The following is a 25,051-nucleotide window of genomic DNA, read 5'->3' on the forward strand; positions in this document are numbered from 1 at the left end:
GGGAAAAGTAAAAATCTAATTGAAGACCTTGGTTTAAATAAAGATGACAGAATGGCATTGCTAGATCTAGAAGAACTCCTTTCGGTTTCTAATGAAGTTACTAAAGCTGGTAAAATTTCCCCTTTGATTCAAACTAAAGCTAGATCTAACTTTAGACCGAAATCTAAGTTCATACCCCAACTTGCTTCGGTGCCAGCCGTAAATATGTTTGTAAAACAAGTAGAAAAAGATATACAGAAGTTGACTCTGACAAACATAATTGATGACAATCTTACTAAGACTGAAAGAAAAGTGCTAAATAAGCTAATTAATGCAAATAACATAGTGATAAAATCTGCGGACAAGGGGGGCAATGTGGTTCTCTGGGATGAAAGTAGCTACATTTTGGAAGTTAAAAGACAACTACTGGATAAAAACCAGTACTTACGTCTTTTGTTGAACCCAATAACTACTATTCAGTCTGCCCTGTTCAGAATACTTAATGATGCAAAATCAAATGTCATAAATATTTATTTAAATACTTTCCCATCATGCCGGTCTTTTACTGTATAACTAAAATTCATAAAAATTTCACAAATCCCCCAGGCCGACCCATAATTTCTGGGATTGGCAGCCTAACTGAAAATCTAGACTATTGACTTATTTTTTAAACCATTTTAAGCACATTGCCCTTGTATGTTATAGACACAGCTGACTTATTAATAAAAATTGATAGACTCTCTATACCCCACGATGCTATATTAGTATCGTTGGATGTGGAGGGCCTATATTCATCAATTCCACATGAGATAAAAATAGAGGCAGTAAAACAGTAAAATATTTTCTGGATACTAGAGGGGCATCTTTCAGTGATCATACTAATTTTATTATTGGTTTGCTCCGCTTTGTGCTTCAGAACAATGTCTTACATTTGATAACAAAATTTACAAGCAAACTAGAGGGACAGCCATGGGGGTCACTTGTGCCCCCACTTATGCATGTCTCCACTTAGGAGCTTGAGAGATGGAGGAAGTCTATCAGAAAAGGCCTTTTGATGAACATATCCACCTATGGCTCTGTTATGTGGATGACATATTTATCATCTGGGAGGGCACCGACAAGCTTTGACAAAGTTTGTCTTGGATCTAAATAAAAATGATAGAAACATTGTTCTCACGCTAAACTATAGCAAGGAAAATTCTCTGTCTGTACAATAACTGTTCATCAAAATTGAAATATGATGAGCATGCTGCACAGATGAGAGTAGGTTTAAAGCAAGAGGCTATTCAAAGAGAATATTGTCACACTCAAGAAACAAAGCAAGGAAAAAAGATAGGGATTCACTGCTTTTCCGAAAAGAGGAGAAAGACAACAGTATTAGACTAGTGACAAAGTTTAATTGTCACTGGAATAGTATAAGAAACATTTTGCAATAGAACTGGGATGCTTTTCTAAATGATGAAGTGTAGTAAAGGAAGTAGGTATCTTTCCAAGTCTGACAGCAAAAAGGGCTCAGAATCTGAAGGATAGATTGGTTGGGAGTAAATTCGTTACCCACTAAAAAAATTGGCTTCTGAATCAAAAGATAGTAGGCAATTTTCCTTGTAAGAAATGTGTAGCCTGTAGATTTATGGCTAAGACCAAAGTTTTCTCTGTCTGTACCGAGAGGATATATAAATTAAGACATTTTATCAATTGCAATACTGAGGGAGTTGTACATTTACTCTCTTGTTCTTGCCCCAGCTACTATGTTGGAAAGACAAAAAGGATCCTGAAAGATAGAATCCTTGAACACCGTGATGACATTAAACACAAGGTCCAAAGCAGCAGTGTAGCAAGGCATTTTTAAACCTTTCATAACAGTATACCCGACTGTATGAGATTTATAGGCATAGACAGAGGTATAACCAATGGTAGAGGTGGGCATAATGACAATGCTCTTCTACAAAAGGAGTGCAGGTGGATTTATAACCTCTCTACCAATGGACCGAATGGCATGAATGAGAAGCTGGATATGGCTAGCTTCTTATAAATCAATGTATGTAAAAAACATAATTGCCCCATCATCTGTTTTTAACTTATTAATTTTTCTTTTGGATTGTGGTTAAAACAATTTAGGATATAATGTATATATAGTAATTTAGTTCACTATAGAGTTTGTGTATTATTATTATTTATTTATTTTTCGCTCCTGTTTTTTTCACCTACAAATATGGGCAGAGTTTAAGTAGCTTTAAAAGTCTGCACAGAAGACGTCTCTACATCAAGCCCTGAGGAAGCCCCGTCTCTCTGATGACGAGGGGGTGAAACATGCGTCGGCAATTGGCTGACCGACCCAGGTGATTTGACATGCTGGTTTTGATAGTTTGGCAAAGTATGCGATCATGAACGCTGGAGTTCAAGCTCTATGCTGCTATTCACATCCCGCCATCTGTCTATACAGCGGACAAGAAAGTAAGCCAAGCTGGTGTTTCCGAAGGAGTCTTCTTGTTTGAAAAAGCACTAAATTGGAATGCTGGGTATCTGTATGATGATGTATGCAGCAGCGAACAGGTGCAGTTGACAGAGGGGTATGACATCATTAAAGAGGTATCCTCCTGCATTTTGCTTCCCAATACTAACCCTTTGCTTGATGTGCTCTATCCTTCGATTTCTGCTTTACCTTGCTCCATCTTACATGGCTTAATGACTGTCTCCATCTGTTATATTGTGGGAGTAAAAAGATAGTCCAACTACATTGCAGTGACTCTTTGCAACTAACAAAAGGACTTTCTGCTCAAGAAAGTTTAACAATATCCTGGACTTTCCTTGATGTAATATATGTCCGTGTTACTTGTCTCCAGCAACACACATCTAGCCTCCTTTGAGAATTATATATATGTTTATGTTTGTTTATGTATAGGCGCGTTAATGTCTTACATCAATATAGTGGTTATGTACTGACAATACTCATCCCCTTTTAGTTTCAGCTCAGTTTTTACTAAAACCCGTGTGGGTCTAAGAATCTAAACGGGTGTTATTGATCTGTACATATTCAGCCGCAACACTTTAATGCATAAACTGTACCTAACCTTTTCACTTGGTAGGTATTACCTCTATTAAGTTTTCAGAACCTATATTGTGTTTCACTGGGACCGGTCCTATTATTTTAAACTTAGATGTAATCTTCGCTTATTTTGTGTGTTTTATTCACTTTATGTATAGAATGCAGTGTGTTCTTGGATTCTGTCATTGCAATGGGCCCATGCTCGACACTATGTACAAATAAACTTATTATTGATACTTAATTCTGAGAGTGTTGCTACATTTTGAACTATAAAAGAGTGCTGAATTCCCTGTCTTTATTAGTGCTATTATTATATCTCAATATATCTCCCTTTTTTCTGATTAATTAGTCACAGCTCTGACTTCACATACCTCTCACCCGCCCCCTCTCACCCACCCCCTCTCACCCACCCTCTCATCCATCCAATCACCCACCCTCTCACCAGCCCTCCCCTCTAAAACACCTTCTCACCCTCCCTCTCATGTTTCTTATGAACAATACATCAAACCTCTAACTATTCACACGTAAAACAGATTAACATATCAAGTTAATTAACTCGGGAAGAAAGTTTACTCAGACAATCTTATTTTGGGCAGTCTAGTTAACATAATCACACAGGAACACAATCAGTTTACCCAGACAGACTCCTGAGACACAATAAGATCTGAAATGTAAATAAAATACATCTTATTACAAAATATAAAAACAGCTCTTATTAACTATTAAGTCTTTTATGCCCACTTGGTTTATAGAGTCACGATTGCTCCCACAAGGGGCACTCACACCCTGTACCCATCCTGTATTTATGGATATAGGGTGACGTGAACATAAGAGAGTTATGAAAGTACATGGGGTGTCCAGTATATAAAATTCCACATTTCCATGCAGTCTCTGGGTATCCTTAAGCCCATGTACCCCCTGCCCAAAGAATTTTCCATAACAGGCCCTTAGATCTTGGTGACTCCCGTCACATATCTCCCCCTTCAGAACGAGACTAACACAGGAGGAGACCCCAGACGGGTTGACTTCGAAGTTAGTCCGTAGATCCATTCCCCAAATGCCCATATCCACACAGTACCCCAAACAAATTGTCCCAAACTGAGCATCACTCACCCGGGCCGACCTCTGCCTCTCTCATAGAACATACCCGCTGCTGGGGAGAAGCGCTGACTGTCCCTTCTCCCCAGAGTCCTTTCAGTCACTGGAGAGAAGACAGGGTGGCTGGGCTCACTCCAACATGCTGTTGCGGATATGGGCCAACTGCCCAGCATCACTGGAGAATACAGGTGGAGACTGTAGTACCATTCACTTGTAATGGATAGGAATCTCCCATTGCTTGCGGAGAGAGGCCGACGTCTCTCGGTCCCAATGCCAGCTCCTCCGCTGGGATTGCTGCATGCTCCTCCGGTCCCTCTGCCAGTGTGATGCTGTCATTCCTGTTTTCTGGGTGCCGGTTAGGGGTGGGAAGAGGCCAATAACACTCTGCCCTGTTGCCTGCTCTTCTGCTGGGTAATCCACATCTGACACCTCAGAGGAAAAGTCAATTAGATCCACAATCTTTGGGTCCTGCTGGGGAAATAACAGGGTGACTAGGGTCCCCATGCCAGGGGGTTGGGGATCTGGGCCGACTTCCCCATATCCCTGCACTCCACGTGTGGAGACCACTGTCTCATCCACACCTCCCAGACCAACATCCGTGGATATTAAGTCCACTAGATCCGCTGCCTCTGAAGTAAGTAAAGAACCACTTTCCAGCAGTTCTAGGTAATCCACCATCCCTGATAGATAAGCCATGTCAGGTCAGGCTCTAAGGCAAGTGCTTCCAATGGCTGTAACAGCTCCTGCTTCTTGCTTTGAATGTCCCAGAATCGATATCCCTCGGGACTGTCAAAGTCAACTTTCTCCTCAAATGCTTCCCATAATAAGCCGGGGTCGCCAGAGTCATCACCTTCCGGGGAATAGTGCGTTTCTGCCCTTGACTGCCACCTGTCTGTAAATCAATATAACTCTCTGTACTGATCCTCGAGCTCGACCTCTCTTTGCACCAGACACTTCAGTTTGGCTATCCCCTCAGCTGTGGATTGTCCTCTCAACCCGCAAGTTTACCTGGTCACCAAAGCACTGTTCTGGGGAGGGCTGGACTTTGCCTCTGCAGCCATACCAATTCTCCAGTGCATCTTCCCACATCTTTAGCCGAATCAGGGCTCTCCATTCCAGGCACATCTCCTCTGGAACTGGCCCTCCTAGCACAGCAAGGGCTACTTTGACTTGCCACTCGAAGTCCCATATCGGAACATCTGATCCCAGCATCTCAGCTGTCCGAATATTCCGATACCTGGTGATCTGCTTCACCACTTCGGCGTTCGTTACCCGGACTGCTGCTTCGGATGGGTTGGCTCCGTAGATTGACAACCTTTTCCGCACTCTGCTGTGGAATGTTTCCCCTGCATCATTAATAATCGTCTGGCTGCGATTCTTCACTGGCTGCCGTTGGGTCAGCAGTTGCTGCATTTGCCATAGGAGCTCCGCTTCCATAGCTGTGGGACAAGAAATCAATCCCAGCGCTTGCCACCAAATGTGACAGACCGCCTGGTACCCCGAATGAGTACCTCCGTCAGAACTCTTCCCTTGTCCTGGACATCCCTTTATCCAGAACAATAGCTCCTGGTATCTCCCTTTTACCGCAGTCTAAAGTTATAGAGGTTGTGGAGGTAAAAGATACAATGCCTGGGCTCAAAGGTATTGATTACTTAGCCTTAAAAGTGAACTAGGTTACTATTTATTGTTTACTGTTTATTGTTTATTGAAAAAAATTAAAATCATAAAGATGGGAATGTAATTAGCACTTGATTGTATCAACCAGAAATTGTCAAATAATTGTTGTTGACAGATGATGATGATTGTTGTATGCTATTTTCCCTCAATAAATATAAAGTTATAGAGGTGACCAGAACTGAGGCAACACTCAGGAGTCTGAACACAAAATGAACACTTTATTTAAAAGCAGCACACATATTTATACACCCTGGCATTCCAGAGTCACAGAGCTTCAGGTTACAGAGGAAATTGGTTAAACAGTAAAGCAACTATATGAACAATACATCAAACCTCTAACAATTGTCTATTCACAGGTAAAACAGATTAATATATCAAGTTAATTAACTAGGGAAGAAAGTTTACTCAGTCAATCTGATTTTGGGCAGTCTTGTTAACATAATCACACAGGAACACAATTAGTTTACCCAGACAGACTCCTGAGACACAATCAGATCTGAAACGTAAATAAAATACATCTTATTACAAAATATAAAACAAAGCCCTTATTAACTATTAAGTCTGTTATGCACACTTTGTTTATAGAGTCACAATTGCTCCCACAAGGGGCACTCTTACCATGTACCTATCCTGTATTTATGGATACAGGGTGACATGGACATAAGACAGAGTTATGAAAGTACATGGGGTGTCAAGCATATAAAATTCCCCATTTCTATGCAGTCTCTGGGTATCCTTAAGCCCATGTACCCCCTTCCCAAAGAATGTTCCATAACAGGCCCTCAGATCTTGGTGACTCATGTCACACATCCTCTCACCCGCCCTCTCATCCTTCCTCTAACCTGCTCTCTCATGCTTCCTATCACCCACCCTCTCATCCTTCCTTTCACCCACCCTCTCATCCATCCTATCACCCACCCGCTCACATGCCGTCTAATCCATCCTCTCATCCTTCCTCTCACCCACCCTCTCATCCTTCCTATCAGCCACCCTCTCATCCATCCAATCAGCCACCCTCTCATCCATCCAATCACCCACCCTCTAATCCATCCTATCACCCACCCTCTAATCCATCCTATCACCCACCCTCTAATCCATCCTATCACCCACCCTCTAATCCATCCTATCACCCACCCTCTCACCCACCCCCTCTCACCCATCCTATCACCCACACTCTCACCCACCCTCTCATCTATCCTATTACCTGCCCTCTCATCCTTCCTCTCACCCGCCCTCTCATCCTTCTTATCACCCACCCTCTCATCCATCCAATCACCCACCCTCTCATCCATCCAATCAGCCACCCTCTCATCCATCCAATCAGCCACCCTCTCATCCATCCAATCACCCACCATCTCATCCATCCTATCACCCACCCTCTCATCCATCCTATCACCCACCCTCTCATCCATCCTATCACCCACCCTCTCACCCACCCCCTCTCACCCATCCTATCACCCACCCACCCTCTCATCCTTCCTCTCACCCACCCTCTCATCCTTCCTCTCACCCACCCTCTCATCCTTCCTCTCACCCACCCTCTCATCCTTCCTCTCACCCACCCTCTCATCCTTCCTATCACCCTCTCATCCTTCCTATCACCCACCCTCTCATCCATCCAATCACCCACCCTCTCATCCATCCAATCACCCACCCTCTCATCCATCCAATCACCCACCCTCTCATCCATCCAATCAGCCACCTTCTCATCCATCCAATCAGCCACCCTCTCATCCATCCAATCAGCCACGCTCTCATCCATCCAATCAGCCAGCCTCTCACCCACCCTCTCACCCACACTATCACCCACCCTATCACCCACACTCTCACCCACCCTCTCATCTATCCTATTATCTGCCCTCTCATCCTTCCTCTAACCTGCCCTCTCATGCTTCCTATCACCCACCCTCTCATTATTCCTTTTACCCACCCCTCTCAACCGCACTCTCACCCACCCCCTCTCGTCCTTCCTCTCACCCACCCTCTCATCCTTCTTATCACCCACCCTCTCATCCATCCAATCACACACCCTCTCATCCATCCAATCAGCCACCCTCTCATCCATCCAATCACCCACCCTCTAATCCATCCTATCACCCACCCTCTAATCCATCCTCTCACCCACCCTCTAATCCATCCTATCACCCACCCTCTAATCCATCCTATCACCCACCCTCTCACCCACCCCCTCTCACCCATCCTATCACCCACACTCTCACCCACCCTCTCATCTATCCTATTACCTGCCCTCTCATCCTTCCTCTCACCCACCCTCTCATCCTTCTTATCACCCACCCTCTCATCCATCCAATCACCCACCCTCTCATCCATCCAATCAGCCACCCTCTCATCCATCCAATCAGCCACCCTCTCATCCATCCAATCACCCACCCTCTCATCCATCCTATCACGCACCCTCTCATCCATCCTATCACCCACCCTCTCACCCACCCCCTCTCACCCATCCTATCACCCACCCCCTCTTATCCTTCCTCTCACCCACCCTCTCATCCTTCCTCTCACCCACCCTCTCATCCTTCCTCTCACCCACCCTCTCATCCTTCCTATCACCCTCTCATCCTTCCTATCACCCACCCTCTCATCCATCCAATCACCCACCCTCTCATCCATCCAATCACCCACCCTCTCATCCATCCAATCACCCACCCTCTCATCCATCCAATCAGCCACCCTCTCATCCATCCAATCAGCCACCCTCTCATCCATCCAATCAGCCACGCTCTCATCCATCCAATCAGCCAGCCTCTCATCCATCCAATCAGCCAGCCTCTCACCCACCCTCTCACCCACACTATCACCCACCCTATCACCCACACTCTCACCCACACTCTCACCCACCCTCTCATCTATCCTATTATCTGCCCTCTCATCCTTCCTCTAACCTGCCCTCTCATGCTTCCTATCACCCACCCTCTCATTATTCCTTTTACCCACCCCTCTCAACCGAACTCTCACCCACCCCCTCTCGTCCTTCCTCTCACCCACCCTCTCATCCTTCCTCTCACCCTCCCTCACACACCCTCTTATCCTTCCTCTCACTTGCCCTTTCATGCTCCCAATCACCCGCCTTCTTATCCACCCTCTCACCCACACTCTCACCCACCCTCTCATCCTTCCTCTAACCTGCCCTCTCATGCTTCCTATCACCAACCCTCTCATTCTTCCTTTTACCCACCCCTCTCAAACGCACTCTCACCCACCCCGTCTCATCCATCCTATCATCCACCCTATCTCATCCATCCTCTCACCCGCCCTCTCACCTACCCTCTCACCCGCCCTCTCATCCTTCATCTAACCCACCCTCTCATGCTTCCCATCACCCACCCTCTCATTCTTTCTTTCACCCACCCCCTCTCATCCATCCTCTCACCCACCCTCTCACCTGCCCTCTCACCCTCACACGCCCTCTTATCCTTCCTCTCACTCGCCCTTTCATGCTCCCAATCAGTCGCCCTCATCCGCCCTCTCATCCATCCTATCACCCGCCCTCTCACCCATCCTATCACCCGCCCTCTCACCCGCCCTCTCACCCATCCTATCACCCGCCCTCTCACTCATCCTATCACCCACACTCTCATCCATCCTCTTACCCGCCCTCTCATCCATGCTATCACCCGCCATCTCATACATCCTATCACCCGTCCTCTCATCCATCCTATCACCCGCCATCTCATCCATCCTATCACCCACACCCTTACCAATCCTCTCACCCACCCTCTCATCCATCCTATTACCCACCCTCTCATCCATCCTATTCCCTACCCTCTCATCCTTCCTCTCACCCGCCCTCTCATGCTTCCTATCACTCACCCTCTCACCCGCCCTCTCACCCACCCTCTCATCCATCCTATCATGCACACTCTCACCCGCCCTCTCACCCACCCTCTCATCCTTCCTCTAACCCGTCCTTTCATCCTTCCTCTCAACCACCCTCTCATTCTTCCTCTCACCCACCCTCTCATCCATCCTATCACCCGCCCTCTTATCCATCCTATCACCCGCCCTCTAATCCATCCCATCACCCACCCTCTCACCCGCCCTCTCATCCATCCTATCATCCATACCCTCACCAATCCTCTCACCCACCCTCTAATCCATCCTATCACCCATCCTCTCATCCATCCTCTCATGCATCCTATCATCCACCCTCTCATCCATCCTCTCACCCACCCTCTCATGCTTCCTATCACCCACCCTCTCATCCTTCCTATCACCCACCCACTCATCCATCCTATCACCTGCCCTCTCATCCATTCTATCACTCGCCTCATCCATTCTATCACCCACCCTCTCATCCTTCCTATCACCCACCCACTCATCCATCCTATCACCTGCCCTCTCATCCATTCTATCACTCGCCTCATCCATTCTATCACCCGCCCTCTCATCCATCCTATAACCCACCCTCTCACCTTCCCTCTCATTCTTCCTATCACCCACTGTTATAACCATAAAAAGGTTTGTTGCTCTTTTGCAGAATCTCCCCTAATTGTGGAGTCTCAGTTTTAGGGAAAGATTTGCTGTGAGCGTTTTTATATTGAAATGGATAAATGCCCCAAATATAGAGTAATCTTTAGAAATATCTTAGGCTTGTAATATTGTATTTGTGGATATTTCCCAGAATAATTGTACAAGTAATCCAGTGAACAAAGTGACTCAAGCTTGGAAAACAAACAGTCCCGCAAACATCCGTCTTCACACACTCACACAGGCAATATTTTATTTACATGTATTTACATTTAGGATCTGGTTACTTGAAATAACAAAGTCTAAGTGGTGAAACTGAAACTTTCCGGTATACAGGAGTATGGAGATTATATTGCTTACCGGAGCTTCCAGCTGGAGATAGAAAGTGAGTTTCGTGCGCTCAATACACAGCGTCTGTAGCGTGTGGAGCGGAACGCTGTGTGAGTGTGACTTCCGGGTGTTGCGTAGGAGCGATCAGCTGAAGCAGGCTGAGCAAGAGTGTAGGGAGACACGGCAGATGATCCGGAATGAGAGCAGAGGCAGTGATGGGATTTCCCAAACGAAGGTAATTCCTGGGAAGGAATTATTTAGCGAAATGACCTGAAGATTTTATGTAGAGAGGTTTAGAGCTTCAGAATTGAGTGTACTCTAAGGAATCAACACCAATAATCAGGCAGTGATAAGGTGTTAATAGGTGGTTTATATAGAGAGAGGAAGTAGGTGGGAGGGATATACCTTAAAGGTATATCACAGTTCCCCCCACTCAAGGGACCCCCCTCAAAGAAGCCAGACAAGGCTTGAAAGGTTTCCTGAGATGGAAACGTCTCAGAAGAACTGGAGCATGGACATCAGAATGAAGCTGCCAGGAATTCTCCTCCGGTCCGTAACCCCTCTATTTCACAAGATATTCCAAACGTCTGCGACGTAACCTAGAGTCAAGAATTTTCTCCACCTCAAATTCTTCCTGACCGTCAAGAACAACAGGAGTCGGAGGAACTGCGGATTGTCCTAGAGGATCTGATTTATAGGGTTTCAGTAGAGACACATGAAACGAATTGTGTATCTTGAAATCTCTTGGTAGAGTTAATTTAACTGCATTTTCATTGAGAATCATCTCTATGGGGAATGGACCTAAAAACTGATTAGCCAGTTTTTTACTAGGCAGTTGCAATCTGAGATGTTTTGTGGACAAGAGTACCAAATCACCGGTCTTATAAACCGGTGTTTGTCTGTGTCGTCTATCATAATAAAGCTTCTGCCTTTCCTTTGCTTCAGTGAGATGGGTTTTTAATAAATACAATCTTGCTTGTAGAGTAGAGGCATAATCCAAGGCACTTGGAGAATTTACAGGTGATTTAGAGAGAGTTATGGATGTTGGATGATAACCGTAAGTTGTGAAAAACTGTGTCATTTTTGTAGATGAGGAGATGGAGTTGTTGTAGGAAAACTCAGCTAATGGTAAATAGGAGATCCAATCATCCTGTAAATGGGTGATGTAACACCGGAGATATTGTTCCAAGATTTGATTTAATCTCTCCGTTAAGCCATTTGTCTGAGGTTGAAAAGCTGTGGAATACCTAACGTCGATTTTCAAAAGCTTACTAAGGGATCTCCAAAAAGAAGAGGTGAACTGGGTTCCATGGTCAGAGATTATGACTTTAGGTAACCCATGAAGACGTACTATTGACTCTATAAAAGCTTGAGCAGTGATTTTAGCAGTGGGTAGACCTAGTAAGGGGGTGAAATGAGCTAATTTAGTCAAATGATCTATTACCACAAATATTGTATCGTATTTTTGTGATTTGGGTAGATCAACTATAAAAACCATTGATATTACGCTCCAGGGTTTATCAGGTATCGGTATGGATGTTAATAAGCCAATTGGTTTTTTGTGTTCTGATTTGTTTCGAGCACATATATCACAATAGGAAACATAATCGTATATATATTGATCAATATGTGGCCACCAGAAATACCTTTTTGTTAATTATATTGTCTTCTGTATGCCTGTATGTCCAGACAAAACATTATCATGGGTATAGGACAAAACGGTTTTTCTAAGTTGAGGCGGAATATACAATCTGTCTTTGTGATAGAATAAATTATTTGATGGATCTTTTATACAAGAGTCTGGTATCTCTGTATCTTTGGAGAGAGCGGTTAGAACTTCCGTTTCGAAAGTAGTGAGGGTTCCAATAATCTTATTCTCAGGTATTATTGGAGTTGTAGTTATGAGATGTGGTTGATTATCATGTTGTCTGGATAAGGCATCAGCCTTAATATTTAAAGTTCCAGGCTTGTATGTCAATTGAAAATTAAATCGATCCAGAAATAAGGACCATCGGACTTGACGGGCAGAGAGGGTCTTGTTTGTTTTAAGAAATTCTAAGTTTTTGTGATCAGTATAGATCTTAAAAGGTTCTAATGTACCTTCCAAGAAATGTCTCCAATGTTCCAACGAGTTTTTTATAGCTAAAAGCTCTTTATCACCTATGCTATAGTTCTTTTCAGCAGGTAAATAAGTTTTAGAGTAGAAGGCTATGGGGTGGAGATCGTTAGTATGTTTATTTTGTTGTGACAAGACTGCTCCTATACCAGAGTTTGACGCATCTACTTCGACTATAAAAGGTAGTCGATAATCAGGTAAGCTTAAGACTGGTGCTGTGGTAAAACTTTTCTTTAAAGTATTGAAAGCATTTTGAGCCTCATCTGTCCATAAGTATTTGTTTTTACAACTAGTTAAAAACGTCAGGGGTTTTACTATGGAAGAGAAATTTCCAATAAACTTTCTGTAAAAATTTGCAAATCCTAGAAACCTTTGTAAAGCTTTAACGTTTGTAGGAGTTGGCCAATCTAGGATAGTGGTGATTTTATCTGGGTCCATTTGGACTTTATGTGGTGTTATTATAAATCCCAAAAACTTTATGTGATTAGTGTGAAATATACATGTTTCCTGTTTTGCATACAACTTATGTTCTCTGAGTCTTGTTAGAACCCATCGTACGTGTTTCTCATGATCGGCCAGTGTTTTGGAATATATCAGGATATCATCTAAGTAAATGATAACACATATGTCAATTAAGTCATGAAATATTTAATTAATGAAATATTGAAAGGTTGCCGGGGCGTTGCAAAGACCGAAAGGCATTACATTGTATTGATAAAGCCCGTACCTGGTTCGGAATGCGGTCTTCCACTCATCGCCCTTTTTTATTCGGATCAAATTATAGGCACCTTTTAGGTCAAGTTTTGTGAAAATTGTGGCTTCAGACAGTCTTTCTAGTAATTCTGGAATTAATGGTAGGGGGTAACGATTTTTTATTGTGATCTTATTTAGGGCTCTATAATCAATAATTGGTCTTAGTGTACCATCTTTGTTTGTTACAAAAAACATACCGGCTGCAGCAGGTGATGTGGAATGAGAGATGAATCCTTTTTTGAGGTTTTCATCTAAATATGTACGTAAATCAGAAAGTTATTTTTGAGACATAGAATAAACTCTTCCATGAGGTATTTCAGAGCCAGGGATTAAATCAATTGGGCAGTCAAATATTCTATGAGGAGGGAAGTTTTCAGCCTCCTTCAAATTGAACACATCCTCCAAGTCCTGATAAACCACTGGTATCGGTTGGATACTAGCAATGCTTGCATGAGGATAACAAGTATTCTGACAATAATCAGAATTTAATGAGATTTTATGGAGTGACCAGTCTATTGAAGGGTTATGGGTTTTTAACCAAGAGTACCCTAGAATTATGTTGTGCATAGAAATTGGTATTATATCAAAAGATAAGTACTCTGTATGTGAAGTAGATATTGTAATCTGAAGTGGTATAGTGTGGTGCGTTATGGGTCCTTTTTGTATGGTGGAACCATCTATTAATGTAACATACACAGGATTTTGTTTGCACACCGTGGGTATTTTATTAGCAATAACATAATTTGTGTCAATATACACCCCTGAAGCCCCTGAGTCGACAAAAGCATTAGTCTGAAGATTGTTTTGGTCCCACTGTAAAAAGAGAGAGGTGATTAATTGATCTGTTTTGTTATCATTGTATAAATGTTCTAGAGTTACTTTCTTACCCTTCTTTTGTTTTTCCAACAAAGGACAGGTTGAGACTGCATGCTCTTTATTTGCGCAATATAAGCACAAATTGGAAAGACGGCGCCTGGTCTTTTCTTCAGGGGATAGTGGACCCCTAATAGTTCCTATTTCCATGGGAATGGAACTTGTAGGAATTTTTTCATGAAGTGGATTTGATGAGTAGTAATGTTTAGGAGGATTCTCAAAACTTCCTTTCTCTGCTTTTCTTTCTCGAATTCTCCGATCCAGAGTGGTGCTTAATTTTATTAAACCTGCTAGGCTTTCAGGCATGTCCAGGCGAGACAACTCATCTTTCAATACTTCAGATAATCCTAGGCAAAATTGGTTGCGTAAACTGGCTTCATTCCATAAGGAATCGCTGGCCCACATTTGGAAGTCCGTGGTGTATTCCTCCACGGTTCGTTTTCCCTGTTTCAGGGAACGTAGTTTAGTCTCAGCTATAATTTGAGTGTGAGTATCTTCATATAACTCAGACATGGCTGAAAAGAAATCCTCTAGAGAATCTAATATAGGGTTATTAGACTCAAAAAAGCGATTTGCCCATGTTCTGGGTTCACCTGTAAGATACGAAATTGCTGTACACACCTTTATTCTTTCAGAATGATATGTGCGGGGCTTGAGAGAAAATAACAACCCACATGCATTTTTAAAATCCCTAAACGTGGATCTTTTACCAGAGAAAGGGATAGGAGGCTGAACCTGTGGTTCTGGTATTTCTGAGGGTTTAGGGGTTAAACACTCTTTCATTAGAGTTCTTAAAGTGGCAGTCTCTGCTTGTACCTCTGTTAACCCACGAGCCAGATAATCCAATTTTTGATGGATATTATTAAACATAGTCTGAATCTCTGTGGGGTCCATTTTATTATGGATAGATATACAGCAGATATTTTTGAGGCCTGATTATACTGTTATAACCATAAAAAGGTTTGTTGCTCTTTTGCAGAATCTCCCCTAATTGTGGAGTCTCAGTTTTAGGGAAAGATTTGCTGTGAGCGTTTTTATATTGAAATGGATAAATGCCCCAAATATAGAGTAATCTTTAGAAATATCTTAGGCTTGTAATATTGTATTTGTGGATATTTCCCAGAATAATTGTACAAGTAATCCAGTGAACAAAGTGACTCAAGCTTGGAAAACAAACAGTTCCGCATACATCCGTCTTCACACACTCACACAGGCAATATTTTATTTACATGTATTTACATTTAGGATCCGGTTACTTGAAATAAGAAAGTCTAAGCGGTGAAACTGAAACTTTCCGGTATACAGGAGTATGGAGATTATATTGCTTACCGGAGCTTCCAGCTGGAGATAGAAAGTGAGTTTCGTGCGCTCAATACACAGCGTCTGTAGCGTGTGGAGCGGAACGCTGTGTGAGTGTGACTTCCGGGTGTTGCATAGGAGCGATCAGCTGAAGCAGGCTGAGCAAGAGTGTAGGGAGACACGGCAGATGATCCGGAATGAGAGCAGAGGCAGTGAAGGGATTTCCCAAACGAAGGTAATTCCTGGGAAGGAATTATTTAGCGAAATGACCTGAAGATTTTATGTAGAGAGGTTTAGAGCTTCAGAATTGAGTGTACTCTAAGGAATCAACACCAATAATCAGGCAGTGATAAGGTGTTAATAGGTGGTTTATATAGAGAGAGGAAGTAGGTGGGAGGGATATACCTTAAAGGTATATCACACCCGCCCTCTCTTTAACCCGGCAGTGACTGGAGGGAGGATAAAATGTGGGGGATATGGAACCTAAAGATCTAGGTGTTATGGTGCGCCAATGGTGCCTAGTCGCCCAGGTCACTGCACTAGGGCATCTAACAGACTCACACAAGGGTCCGAAGACCTGGTACAATACTGAGACAGTTTTAATTCAAATGAGATACCATGAGGTCCAGGCATGGGTACACGGCTGTGCCCTATTCACTCACATTCTGCTGCTCACCAGACATGGGTACACTGCTGTCTATATCCTGCACCCCTCCTATATGACTCAGAGTACTATTTAGTGCTATTGTTAGAAAAAATGCTTTACTGTGTTAACATTCTCAGTTGTTGTTTTTTCTACTCTAAGGAAATGGACCATATCCTGGTATAATTGACTTATATGGAGGAGCCGGAGGGCTGCTGGAATACAGAGCCAGCCTACTAGCCAGTCATGGCTTTGTGGTTCTGGCACTGGCCTTTGTTGCATATGATGACCTTCCAAAGACATTCAAGAAACTGGACCTTGAATATTTTGAAGAAGCTACTGAACTGCTCTTGAGGCATCCCAAGGTAAAGGAAAAATATTGTACAGCTGGCTCTGCCCAATTCCATAGTAAAGGGGAATTATTGTATGCCTGACACTGCCCAATCCCAAAGTAAAGAAAAATATTGTATATCTGGCACTGTCCAATCCAACAGTAAAGGTAAAATATTGTATTGTTGGTACTGCCCAATCCCACAGTAAAGGGAAAATATTGTAGGGGTGGCACTGCCCAATCCCACAGTAAAGGGGAATTATTGTACGGCTGGCACTGCCCAATCCCACAGTAAAGGGGAAATATTGTACTACCCATGCCCAGATAAAGGGGCATTATTTTGTTTTTAGATTTGGCACTGTCCAATCCAAAGTGAAGATGCATTATTCTACAGATGGCACAGGTGAAGGGGATTTATTGATGGTACAGGTTTAACAGGAATTTGTTTTCTATATTTAGGTTGCTGGACCAAAGGTTGGAGTTGTGGCTGTGTCAAAAGGTGCAGAGATTGCTCTAACAATGGCTTCCTGTTTGCCACAGATTGGTGCTACAGTCAGCATTAACGGTTCATGCAATGCGTATGGAGGAACATTTTATTACAAAGGAAACATTATATTAAAAGGGACTCCTTATGTTCAGGAAGGGCTGATAATTACTGAAGATGGATTTCTGCAGATGAAACAGCTGTACAATGAGAAAAATGCTATTTCTATTCCAGTAGAAAGGGCCACAGGCCATATACTTTTTGTCGCTGGGGAAGCAGATCAGTATTACAATAGCAAAGGCTTCGCTGAACAAGCCTTCACCAGGCTGAAGAAACATGGTAAGAAGAATGGAAAGGTTATCACTATCCCGGGTGCCGGGCATCTAATAGAGCCGCCTGGCATTCCTTTCTGTAGGGCTCGAGACCTTCGTGGTCACAGTGCACCTGTATTATGGGGTGGGGAAATGTTCCCTCATTGTATAGCACAAGAAACCGTATGGAAAATGAGTCAGGAATTCCTGCACCAACATCTTGGACCCTCTAGTAAGCTGTAAGTGAATAAATATACATAATGTGTATGTTTGATTTTGCAATAACCCTCATGTGATCACATGACCAGAAAGCAACGCTGGGGATTGTAGATGTCTGATGCAATGATGGTCTGGTTATCTGCTCCCAGACACAAGCACTGCCCTGGGCTTGGGGAAATAATTCACTCGCAACATAAAGCGTAATTCTGCTAAATTCACCATGAGGTCTCTCCAGCTTCACCAAACATGTTGATTCACTAAAGCTTATTCTCTCCACTAAGTCAATTTCATCCACTGTTAATAACAATCAGCTTCCAATGAAATCCAGACACAATATAGTAAGATAAACAGCTCTCAAACTAAAATCCAGAACCTACACTGGGCTATATAACGAGTAGTGCACATGAGTGATAAGTATACGTGCACATTGGAGCCCTTTGCAGTCAAGTAGATGAAAACATGTAAAAACATTTATGTAATAGTTATATTTAATAAAGTGTTTAACTATGTATTTACTGGAAATAGTTTACATTCCTATTTTTTGCACATAGCAGAATATGTTCTTTGTATTTTAAATATATATCCCTATATATACTGTATCTGTAAATCTATATATATATAAAAGAAGTCCTGACTGACTGATTGATTTACTGACTCATCAACGCCCAGTTCAAACCGTTTAACCTAGGTAAATTTGGAAGGTAAGTTGTTTTTATGACGTAGGCACCCACTAAAGATGGATGTTTAGAAATTACGTCCCTAAGGGGGTGAAATATTTTGCCAGCTACGTCAATAACAAAATTGACTCCATCAGAAATGAAATCAGCTCTCCACACACTACCGGTCTCCCACCCCCTCAAAAGCTCACAATAATCCAAAACCCACACAGCCATAAATTTAGCTCTTTTGCCCCTGTTACAGAGGAAGAAGTTTCTGCCCTTATACTATCCTCTCACCTCACTAACTGTGCCCTCGACCCCATCCCCTCACAACTACTCCCCTCCCTCTCTTCTACCCTTACCCCTATACTCACACACATCTTCGACCTCTCCCTCACCACTATAATAATAATAATAATTTGTGATTTATATAGCGCTTTTACCAACATAAAGACAAAAGTTAGGAGTTTCTGAAGGTCAGATAAGCAGACAATGCTTAATGGAAGAGGTGGATCTTTATCTTTTTTTAAAAGTCTATAAGGACGGTGCCCCCTCTGATTCCACACGGTAAAGAGTTCCAGAAAGTGGGGGCAGTGTGGCCGAATGCTCTGAAGCCTGAGTTTGTCCTTATTCTTGGCACTGAGAGGAGGGATGTGTTGGCTGACCTAAGTGAGCGGGATGGGATGTAGGGTGTCAGGAGCTCTTTCAGGTACTGTGGGCCTTGCTTGTTTAAGGCTTTGAAGGTCAGCAGGCCAATTTTAAAATATGTTCGCCATTTAATTGAAAGCCAATGCAGGGAATGGAGAAGAGGTGTTATGTAGCAGGAGTGAGTTTGATTGGTCAGTAGTCTGGCTGCTGCGTTTTGTACCGTCTGAAGGTGATGGAGTTCTTTTTTTGGGAGGCCCAAGTAAAGTGCATTGCAGTAATCCAGCCTAGAGGATACAAATGCATGGATTAATGTTGGCATATCATTCGATGGAATTAAATGTTGTATCCTGGCTATGTTTTTCAGATGAAAGTATATTTCCCTCATCTCTAAAACATGCACTGGTCACACCTATCCCCAAAAAACCTTCTCTCGCTCCAACCTCCCTATTTCCCTACTCCGTCTTGCCTCAAAGCTTCTTGAAAAGCTAGTATATGCACGTCTATCCCATTTCCTTACTTTAAACTCCCTCTTTGACCCACTGCATTCTGGATTTCGCCCCCATCACTTCACCGAGACAGCAATTGTTAAGGTTACCAAGAACCTACTTACAGCAAAATCCAAAGGCCACTTCTCTCTGCTTATCCTCCTTGATCTGTCTGCAGCCCTTGATACTCTCGACCACCCTCTTTTGCTCCAAACCCTCCAAATCCTTTGGCATTCGCGTGGTTCTCTTCCTACTCATTAATTTAGTGTAGCCTTCTCTGGGGCATCCTCTGCCCAGTTACCACTTTCTGTTGGGGTACCGCAAGGCTCTGTTCCCTTCTCTTCTCAATCTACACGTCATCTTTAGGTTCCTTAATAAAGTCCCATGGATTTCAATATCATTTGTATGCCGATGACACCCAAATCTAACTCTCTGCACCAAACTTATCTCCTTCCTTGCTAACCGGTGTCACTAACTGTCTTTCTCATGTCTCATCTTGGATGTCCTCTCACTACCTTAAGCTAAATCTCTCCAAAACTGAGCTCCTTATTTTACCCCCTTCTTCCAAAATCTCCACCCCCCCTTTTCTCTATAACTGTTGATAACTCCATCATGCATACAACCTACACTAACCTTTCCTAACTCCATTGCTATCTCCTAGAACCCCTTAGCAAGTAAGCCTATGAGCCCAGGTGTTTGTAGATCACCTTCATAAAAGCCGACTACAACAGTGCAACTCCCGGCAGGGCCCTTTACCCATTTGAACCCTTAGAAATGTTATCTTGTATACCGCCTATGTTTATTGCGCTGGGAATCTTTTGACACTCTACAAATACCTGATAATAATAATAATAGCTATATCTAAAAAACGAAGATGTTACAGATGTGAACATTGGTATTTAGATTCTCCTTTAAAAATAATCGCCTGTTTTACCATTTCCTGAAATTCCACTTAAGGGGGGTGAAAAGGAGGGTGTTATTTATGTGGATACCTTTTTTTAAAAAAACCAAACATGTTACAGACGTGAAAATTGGTATTTAGATTCTCGTTTAAAAACAAAGAAACACGTGTTTTACCATTTCCTGAAATTCCACTTAAGGGGGGTGTTATTTATGAGGATACCAATATATCAAAAACCAAACATGTTACAGACGTGAAAATAAAGAAACACAGTCTGATTTCGGGTTCGCCTTGTTAGGTGGTGCGAGCAGCACAAACAGCTTTGTAAGTGTGAGTCAGCGTGTCTGGTTACCAGCAGCATCCTGTCATTGTGTATCAGCTGTCACCAACTCCTATCAGTGTTATCTGGTGGGGAGCACCGCTGTGTCGGGGAGCAGCAGCCTTGCAGTGCAGCACAGCACATCTGAGACCAGCCAGAGTTTCACAGCCCAGGCGACAGCTTAAGCGCATCTACTGATTTCTGATCCGGAGGGTCCGGGCTCCGCTCTAGACTTTGACACAGCCACAGGCCAACAGGTATGCCTGAAATAGGGACATCTGATCATCACAGCCACCATAGGCCTCTAACCCGACGCTCCTAAAAGATGCTGCGGTGAGAAGGGGAACAAAAAAGAAGCAACCTACCTACATTGGAAGAGACATTGTGTTGCAGCGACAGCCGGGGGCCAACAGCAGAGACATTTGCAGGAACAAGGTAAAGACTGTAATTTTTAGTCTCCACTGTGCCACACAAAAGGTGCGAAAAGATGCCATCTTAGACACTGTAAAACGCTGCAGCAAGCAAGAACTGAGTTTCCACTCTTATAGCAACCCCCTCTACCTCAGTCATATTATTATAATACACCTTGAGGATTATACGGACTCATTTCAGTCCTCCATGAGACTATACTCCATAGGGCCCCTTTCTTCCTCCTTACACATTTGCTAGGTGTGGGGCGGCTAATAATATAAGCTGCAGAACCTTACTGCAGTAGCCATCCTAGCAGTCACCTGTTCATCTGAGAAAACACTCACATCCTACAGCAGTCAACCCAGTATTTAAGCTCCACTCCAGGCTGCACAAAGAGGATACAGCTCTAAATATATAAACTGATCAGGGAACAGCACCCCCTTTTCTGACTTTTGCTAATCTTTGAGAGGGAATAGACCAACTGTCCTGGGGTCAGCTTCTCAGGAATACTATTGGGGATAGCTCAGATCGCAAGACACCCCCGTCGTACTGCTCCTAAAACAATCTTTGTATATCTCAGGGGGGGATGACCTCTTCATAATATGAAGATGTAAACAACTATGCATTAACAGACACCTTTCAAAGTGACTCAAGCTCTTTCCATATATATCATCTAGTACCCCTTAACCATTTCTTGGCTTTACAGTTATTCAAGGGTGACACAAGTTAAGGGGGCTAGTAGGAAGAGTCCCAAAAGAACGGTGAATACTCGAGTCATAACTCCAGATAGGTCCACCAGTAGACCCTGAGAACTAATAGCGCATCAGACTTATAGTGTATCAATTAGAAAATAATGGTGTGAAAAGAAGCATTACCTAAGGCAAGCTGGCTCAGAACGGAGATATGCTTTGATATAAACATCACTGTTTTCCCAACAGGTAGAAGATTCTTAAGCTATAATAAAGTTTCATATACCCGCAAAGTAGTTGTAGTTAAAAACATAATTTATGTAAGAACATACCTGATAAATTCATTTCTTTCATATTGGCAAGAGTCCATGAGCTAGTGACGTATGGGATATACAATCCTACCAGGAGGGGCAAAGTTTCCCAAACCTCAAAATGCCTATAAATACACCCCTCACCACACCCACAATTCAGTTTAACGAATAGCCAAGTAGTGGGGTGATAAAGAAAGGAGTAAAAAGCATCAACAAAGGAATTTGGAAATAATTGTGCTTTATACAAAAAAATCATAACCACCATAAAAAGGGTGGGCCTCATGGACTCTTGCTAATATGAAAGAAATGAATTTATCAGGTAAGTTCTTACATAAATTATGTTTTCTTTCATGTAATTGGCAAGAATCCATGAGCTAGTGACGTATGGGATAGCAATACCGAAGATGTGGAACTCCACGCAGGAGTCACTAGAGGAAGGGAAAAAAATAAAAACAGCCATTTTCCGCTGAAAAAAATAATCCACAACCCAAAATATAAATTTATTCTCATAAATGAAAGGAAAAAACTTAAATCAAAAGCAGAAGAATCAAACTGAAACAGCTGCCTGAAAGACATTTCTACCAAAAACTGCTTCCGAAGAAGCAAATACATCAAAATGGTAGAATTTAGTAAATGTATGCAAAGAGGACCAAGTTGCTGCTTTGCAAATCTGATCAAATGAAGCTTCATTCTTAAAAGCCCACGAAGTGGAGACTAATCTAGTAGAATGAGCTGTAATTCTCTGAGGCGGGGCCTGACCCGACTCCAAACAAGCTTGAAGAATCAAAAGCTTTAACCAAGAGGCCAAGGAAACAGCAGAAGCCTTCTGACCTTTCCTAGGACCAGAAAATATCACAAATAGACTAGAAGTCTTCCTGAAATCTTTAGTAGCTTCAACATAATATTTCAAAGCTCTTACAACATCCAAAGAATGTAAGGATCTTTCCAAAGAATTCTTAGGATTAGGACACAAGGAAGGGACAACAATTTCTCTATTAATGTTGTTAGAATTCACAACCTTTGGTAAGAATTTAAATGAAGTCCGCGAAAGCGCCTGCAATGCCCAAATCGTTATAGAATTAGATTTGACCTTAATGTTAGAGTTTGTTTGTAGCTATTGTTGATTCCCCAACTCACAATGTTATATGAGAGAGGATTTGGAAAAATAGCAGGTTTGATAGAGATAGGATTGAATTTACAACACAAAACTAACGAACAGTTATTTTGTGTTTTATCTCTGTTAACCTCTGGTTATATGACTGAAGTTTAAACAGCTATTAAGATTCACCTAACAAAGTCTCTGATATGAACCCACTGGTATTAAGTCTGTTTGTTGAGACAATAATATATTTTTGTGTATCTCAGTCTCTTATATGACTTAGTTAGAATGATGAATTAGTTGGCATTCATAAATACAGAAAATCTTAACAGTGTCTTTGTCTTTATAACACAACCCGGATTCAATGTAAAAGATAGGCAAAATAAATACTTGCGGTTTAAATTCACTGTCCGGAGCTGATCCGCTTGAGCGGCAATGCTGTATATACTCAGGCTGTGTGATCCGTTCTCGGCGTTACCTAGGCCCAAGCTTTTCTGTTGCTGTCGGAAGTGAAAGGAGACTGAGCGTGTCGGCTCAGGGTGACGTCATTCCTGGAAGAGAGATCTGCAGAAGACAGCGTGGCACAGGAGCCTGTAAAGCCTTCAAAACTAAATTAAGACTCCAAGGAGGAGAGATTGATTTAATGACAGGCTTTATACGAACCAAAGCCTGCACAAAACAATGGATATCAGGAAGTTTAGCAATCTTTCTATGAAATAAAACAGAAAGAGCAGAGATTCGTCCTTTCAAGGAACTTGCAGACAAACCTTTATCCAAACCATCCTGAAGAAACTGTAAAATTCTAGGAATTCTAAAAGAATGCCAAGAGAATTTATGAGAAGAACACCATGAAATGTAAGTCTTCCAAACTCGATAATAAATCTTTCTAGAAACATATTTACGAGCCTGCAACATAGTATTAATCACTGAGTCAGAGAAACCTCTATGACTAAGCACTAAGCGTTCAATTCCCATACCTTCAAATTTAATGATTTAAAATCCTGATGGAAAACGGACCTTGGGATGGAAGGTCAGACCTTAGTGGAAGTGGCCAAGGTTGGCAACTGGACATCCGAACAAGATCCGCATACCAAAACCTGTGAGGCCATGCTGGAGCTACCAGCAGTACAAATGATTGCTCCATGATGATCTTGGAGATCACTCTTGGAAGAAGAACTAGAGGCGGGAAAATATAAGCAGGTTGATAACACCAAGGAAGTGTCAATGCATCCACTGCTTCTGCCTGAGGATCCCAGGACCAGGACAGGTACCTGGGAAGTTTTTTGTTTAGATGAGATGCCATCAGATCTATATCTGGAAGCCCCCACATCTGAACAATTTGAGAAAACACATCTGGGTGGAGAGACCATTCTCCCGGATGTAAAGTCTGACTGAGGTAATCTGCTTCCAAATTGTCTATACCTGGGATATGAACCGCAGAAATTAGACAGGAGCTGGATTCCACCCAAACAAGTATCCTAGATACTTTTTTCATAGCTTGAGGACTGTGAGTCCCACCCTGATGATTGACATATGCCACAGTTGTGACATTGTCTGTCTGAAAACAAATGAACGGTTCTCTCTTCAACAAAGGGCAAAATTGAAGAGCCTTGAGAATCCCATGGAGTTACAAAATATTGATCGATAATCTTGCCTCTTGAGATTTCCAAACCCCTTGTGCTGTCAGAGATCCCCAAACAGCTCCCCAACCTGAAAGACTCGCATCTGTTGTGATCACAGTCCAGGTTGGACGAACGAAAGAGGCCCCTAGAATTATACTATTGTGATCTAACCACCAAGTCAGAGAAAGTCGAACATTGTGATTTAAGGATATTAATTGTGATATCCTTGTATAATCCCTGCACCACTGGTTCAGCATACA

General features: G+C 42.7%; 1 protein-coding gene across 1 annotated transcript in view; it reads left to right on the top strand.

Moving 5' to 3' along the window:
• The window catches only part of LOC128641827 (bile acid-CoA:amino acid N-acyltransferase), a 78,751-nt gene extending 60,589 nt beyond the window's left edge, over nucleotides 1-18,162 (top strand). The window contains exons 2-3 of the mRNA XM_053694374.1: nucleotides 16,465-16,667; nucleotides 17,093-18,162. Coding sequence (XP_053550349.1) covers nucleotides 16,465-16,667; nucleotides 17,093-17,671 — 782 coding nt within the window. The 3' untranslated portion in view covers nucleotides 17,672-18,162. The remainder of the gene's footprint in view (nucleotides 1-16,464; nucleotides 16,668-17,092) is intronic.
• Nucleotides 18,163-25,051: the final 6,889 nt, after the last annotated feature.

This window comes from Bombina bombina, chromosome 11, assembly GCF_027579735.1.
Source record: "Bombina bombina isolate aBomBom1 chromosome 11, aBomBom1.pri, whole genome shotgun sequence".
In the NCBI taxonomy this organism is placed as follows: domain Eukaryota; kingdom Metazoa; phylum Chordata; class Amphibia; order Anura; family Bombinatoridae; genus Bombina; species Bombina bombina.